The sequence below is a fragment of the Limulus polyphemus genome, unplaced genomic scaffold, assembly GCF_000517525.1.
Source record: "Limulus polyphemus unplaced genomic scaffold, Limulus_polyphemus-2.1.2 Scaffold166, whole genome shotgun sequence".
Classification (NCBI taxonomy): domain Eukaryota; kingdom Metazoa; phylum Arthropoda; class Merostomata; order Xiphosura; family Limulidae; genus Limulus; species Limulus polyphemus.
The window spans coordinates 935,187-940,831 of record NW_013665776.1 but is presented as its reverse complement, the minus strand read 5'-3'; the positions used below and the strand labels follow the sequence as shown (position 1 = coordinate 940,831).

Here is a 5,645-nt window from a genome sequence, read left to right as displayed (position 1 = left end):
CCAGAATTGAGCTCTCTTGTGCCCAGGTTTGTTACAGTGCCAGCAAAGTCCCTCAAACTTCTCTGAAAGCTGATCTTTTTTGGCCTTGGATCCAGATGACTGTACTAACCTTGGTACCTCTGTGCTGGACTTAATGTAGGATTCAAATTCGAGAGCTCTGGCCATTGCGTCCTGCATGGTAGAGGGGTGTGCTTGCTTCACTTGTATCTTAAGTTGTGGACTGTCCAAGGCATCTACGAACTGATCCCTCAGCAACAACTTGAGGAGATCGGGTGGTGCAGTTGGGTAGGCCTTGTGTGCCATGTTTTCCAAGTCCTGTGCCAGCTCTTGCAGGCTCTCCCCTTTAGCACGGATTCTCGTTCTAAACCTAGCCCTGTAGACTTCTGACTGATTTTGGATTCCGTACCTGAGTTTTAGAGCAGCTACCAGTGCTCTATAGTTGTGTCTATCGTCTGCTGACAACTGTCCAAGTATTTCCAGTGATTATCCCTTCAAGCTCGTTGCCAGATATACAGCTTTCTGCTCCTCTGTCCATCCATTCATCTCTGCCAGTAGCTCAAACTGTGCTCTATATGCTTCCTACGGTGATTTCCCATCATTATCCTGTTGCTTCCTTCGCACTGGATCACTCCTATTATTAACATTCATATCTGGGATGTGACTTCTAACAGGGCTGAAGATGTCTGCATTAGGGTTTAGCTGCAAAGTCTGGAAGGGGCTTGTCATTGTCTGGGGCTGGTTAAGTCGATGGTTAATGTATCCTCCTTGTGTGAAAGACAATAAATCGTCCTTTAACGTATCTAATTCGCTTTTAAATTTACTAATGTTTTCCTTAAGTCGATGGTTAATGCATCCTCCTTGTGTAAAATACAATAAATCGTCCTTTAACGTATCTAATTCGCTCTGAAATTTACTAATGTTTTCCGTTTGTACTTCTTGTTTCCTTTCTTGTTCCAGTTGCCACTGCTGTAGTCTTTCTGCTTGTTTATGTTCTTTCTCCTCCAATTGCTGTTGTAATCTATCTTCTTGTTTCTTTTTTTTCCTCCAACAACTGCTGTAATCTCTCTTGTTTATTTTGCTGTTCGAGCTGCCACTGTTGCAGGTTTTCTTGCCACTGCTGTAATCTCTCTTCTTGTTTAATTTCTCGTTCTTCTTGTTTCTTTCTTTTTCCTCTAACAACTGTTGTAATTTCTATTTTCGTTCTTCTTGTTTCTTTTCTCGTTCTTCTTGTTTCTTCAGCTGTTCTTGTATTGCTGCCATCAAGTCTGCTATGCCAGTGTAATGAGTAATTGAATGTATGCGGACAAAATATTGTTGGCCACGTGAGATATAGCGTTTGTTATAGCGCGACTGTTGAAATTAAGTGTATCGTAAAGTTGTATTCGGAAAGAATAAACCAGTTTTATTAAGTAAGGACTTGTGTAGCTAAAGTTTCGTCGGAACGAAGTTACGGAAAATCAACTAACGAACGGAGATGTAACAAACTGGTGTCAGAAGTGGGATAAAAAAAATGGAAACGAGAGCGGCAAATCAAACTACATTTATCTATTCATTGTGCTTGGGTAATTATTTTATTTATCTATTCATTGTGCTTGGGTAATTATTTTATTTATCTATTCATTGTGCTTGGGTAATTATTTTATTTATCTATTCATTGTGCTTGGGTAATTATTTTATTTATCTATTTCTTTGAACTTCCAGTAAATAAATAAATAAATAAAAAGTTGAAAATAAAAACAATCTTTACTGTGCAACATTATCATAGGCCAATTATGGACCAAACGTGCCCTATAGGTTTGTGTACCGGGCTGCGAATTAGAAGGTCCAATATTCGGGTTACAATATGCCGTTGAACACGTTCAACAGTTTTAGCTGCGTGGGCAGTATAAGTATGACTGTGAATATCGCTACCCAGTTAACAGTAACTGTATAGATGATGGGTGCTGCTAACTGATTGCCCTTTTTTTGATCATTAGTTCTAAATTAAGAATGTCTTTGTCTAGTCCTGATCGTATAGCTCATGTATTGCGTAAGATGCCGCTCAGGTTGAAAGTACGAAGTACGTAGTCAAATAATTAAGATATTGTTTTGTTTCATTGTTTGTTTGTTATTAAGCACAAAGCTACACAATGGGCTATCTGTGCTCTGCCCACCACGGGTATTCTAGCGTTGTAAGTCCACAGACATGCCGCTGTGCCACTGGGGTTTAGTTTTGTGTCATACTAAGCTTTTTTTATACTGTTGCGTCAGCGAGGTCACGTGACTAGTGTCACGCCATGTTTTCTAGAAACATCCTGTTCCTTCGTGAATGCCCTAGCATTTACTAGATTGGGGGTAGGCTGGTATATATAAGATGGTCACAACGTGACGGGACATCAAAATAATTACCCAAGTACAATGAATAAATCAATAGAATAATTACCCAAGCACAATGAATAGATAAATAAAATAATTACCCAAGCACAATGAATATATAAATAAAATAATTACCCAAGTACAATGAATAGATAAATAAAATAATTACCCAAGCACAATGAATAGATAAATAATTACCCAAGCACAATGAATAGATAAATAATTACCCAAGCACAATGAATAGATAAATAATTACCCAAGCACAATGAATAGATAAATAGATGTGTAGCAACCTCTAAGTTGTTTAACTAGATGAAAATCAAATATGTTTGATTGATTCACTTTATTTTTGAAGCGTGCACAGAGATCTTTGTTTAAATAACGCTTCAATGTAGTTTCAGCTTAAACAAAAGAGCAGGTTTGAGTTCCCCAAAAAATATTTGTTATCTATTCGTCTAATCAAATGTCAAACCGAACTTAGAAATCTGTGTTCGCATGGGGAAATGTATTGGGACGATCCCAGTTACTATAATAAAACCACAAATTGACTAATTGCATCACTGCTAGCATATATAGAGTTAATATTTCGTAACTTTACATATAAAGGCCTAAGAAAAAACAATGGCTTTCTGCCAAAATTCCAAATGTATTTACTAAAATATTTGTAAGGGTAAGGATAGTAGTTTTCTTGATTTAACTTGATTATTTATTATATTGAGAAATTGATAGTAAAATAAAAAATACACGATTTAGATAAACTTATATTAATAGAATATTAACTTGTTGGCAGATAGAAAATGGAAATAAATTTTCTACGTTTATATATATATATATACAAGTTTGGGGTGCTTTATCATTGTTTTGGAAGTAAAATAATAACAGTTTGTAAGAATGTAAAATAAACAAAATATGTTTTACAATTTGGATTTAAGATTCACTACTTTTTAAGATATTTTTTTTCATCTTATTTAAGGTAAACTTCCATAGAACAGATAAAATTTAAGTGTTGGTACACGACCTCGTGATACAGCAGTTTTCAGATCGAGTTGACTTGTGTAAGTATTTCGTCAGTGTACACAAACGTCAACTGTCAAATGACGTCACTGGCTCCTGCCATCTCGCGGCGTGTTTCACGCACTGACGGATCAGGACTGATTAACATGGATGTACAGTCGGAAAAGACTTACTAATACAGATGCCTTTCTTCACCACTGTAGTGGTATCTTGGGCTACGAGCTTATAAGTGAAGTACACTTCATAGTTTATATGATCAAAACAGGAAATGAGTAATACCGAGTAAAAGGAAAACAGATTATGAACGTGGTATGGCTTGTAAACTGTTAAAAAAAGATTAACCGTACGGATGTGTCTAAAGAGTGTTTTGATTTGTTGCATTTTATAGTTTCAGACCCACTGAATGTCGTATTTTCTTTTCTTCCATTTTCAAAATTGTTATGACAGCATGATGTTTTAAGTGTATGGTTCAGTAACGTTTCGTTATGCTAAGAAATATTTTATCAGGTTTTGATTAAGGAAGACAGTAGAAACGTCATCCCGATGGAACGAATATGTGCTAAAATATATCTAAGTTATACGTATCGATAGTACACCGAAACGTGGCTTTGATCATACCACTTAATAACCTATCGAGACGGCATCCTGATATAGCTATCTCGATAGTATATCAAAGTGTTATCCTGATGAATTCCTCTCGATAGTATACCAAAACGTCATCCTGACATGGTCCTCTTGATGCAATTCTGATAGCGACCTTTCCAACAGTATAGTAGAAATTATCCTGATGAAACTTTTCTGATAGTATACCGAAACGTTGCCTTAATCAAGGTCCAATTGGTAGGATACTGGATCATGTTGAAGCCACTTCAAAACATGTTGAACGACATCCTTTTTCTAGCAGAATTATTTTTATTTTTTGTTGTTAAGTGCAAATCTTTAAAATGGACTGTCAGTGCTCTGCCAACTGCGGGTGTCGAAATTAAACGTATAAACATGCAAACAATCTAGTGTATGCTTAAATATTTCGCAAAGCTACACGAAACGGTAATGAGATCCCCTTAGAAAAATTACTTATGTTGAGCGTTGTCTATGTTTTAACAGTATAATCTGCAAATAATTTACCGTAGAAGAACGGACTCAACTTGTAAAATTACAATTTTGTAATCTTCTATAAAAAATACAGTTAAAAGGTTTTCGTGGAAGTAGAAATTCCTAAATATTTCACTGGTGGAACTGTATACAAACAAATATATATATAAAGAGTATTTACAGCATCATGCTAAGCAAAGTATATTCTGTGTGTGATAAATCATTTTATTTATTTAATCATCCAAAGACGCAAAAGCGATTTAGGGCAGTGAATGGGCAGATTTTATTGCAACGAAATTTCTTGGTGCCAAAGTGGAATAATAAGAGCCGATTAAGGATGTAGGACATGCAATAGAATTCCTAATCACCATCTTTCTTGGCCAGCCCAGCATGCCTCATAAAAGTGTGCGTTATTTGCGTGAGGTGTAATGTGAAAATGATTTTCTCAGTGATATTCGTGCTGATTATAAAACGTAAGGGCAAACAGTACACAGAGGAAATGCAGTCTTTAAGCTCAATTCATTCCTGTAGTTCATGAGAACGGAAGATATTAATATTTTCAACATAATGCATAAATGGGATAAACGACCAGGTTAGAGATTCCTATGGTTCAGGTAATAGCCATCCCAAATTTTAAACTATTGACCAGAAGAAGGACAGCCAGCCAACTCTTGGACTACTCTTTTACCAACGAATAGTGAGATTGACCGCAACATTATAACTCCCCCACGGTTGAAAGGGCGAGCATGTTTGGTGGGACGGGGATTCGAACCCGCGACTCTCAGATTGTGAGTCGAGTGCCCTAACTACCTGGCCATGCCGAGCCAAATAAGCGGTATTAAACATGGCAAAGTCATATCACATACACAACGTACAACCACTAGTATATTTGTGGATTCCTTTCCAGTGCATTGTGGGCCTAGCGAAGGCAACTACATCTGAGTGGAGATATACTGAAAGAAGAGTGTTAAATATACAAATAGATATCGTGCTGTAGGTCTTATGGCACAGCGCAGTTAAATAGTTAAGAGTTTCATTTTGTATACAAAACAATGTTGATTATAACTGATCAATAGCGAAACTATCTTTCATGTGCTCCACATAAATTCCATCATGCTGGGCCCTCTTCTTTCAGTATATCTCCACTCAGATGTAGTTGCCTTCGCTAGGCCCACAATGCACTG

General features: G+C 36.7%; 1 protein-coding gene across 1 annotated transcript in view; it reads left to right on the top strand.

The window, feature by feature from the left end:
* The first annotated feature begins 3,493 nt into the window (after nucleotides 1-3,493).
* The window catches only part of LOC106477533 (uncharacterized protein PB18E9.04c-like), a 24,904-nt gene continuing 22,752 nt past the window's right edge, over nucleotides 3,494-5,645 (top strand). Inside the window, exon 1 of the mRNA XM_013938086.2 lies at nucleotides 3,494-3,598. Within this exon, the coding sequence (XP_013793540.2) occupies nucleotides 3,520-3,598 (79 nt within the window). The 5' untranslated portion in view covers nucleotides 3,494-3,519. The remainder of the gene's footprint in view (nucleotides 3,599-5,645) is intronic.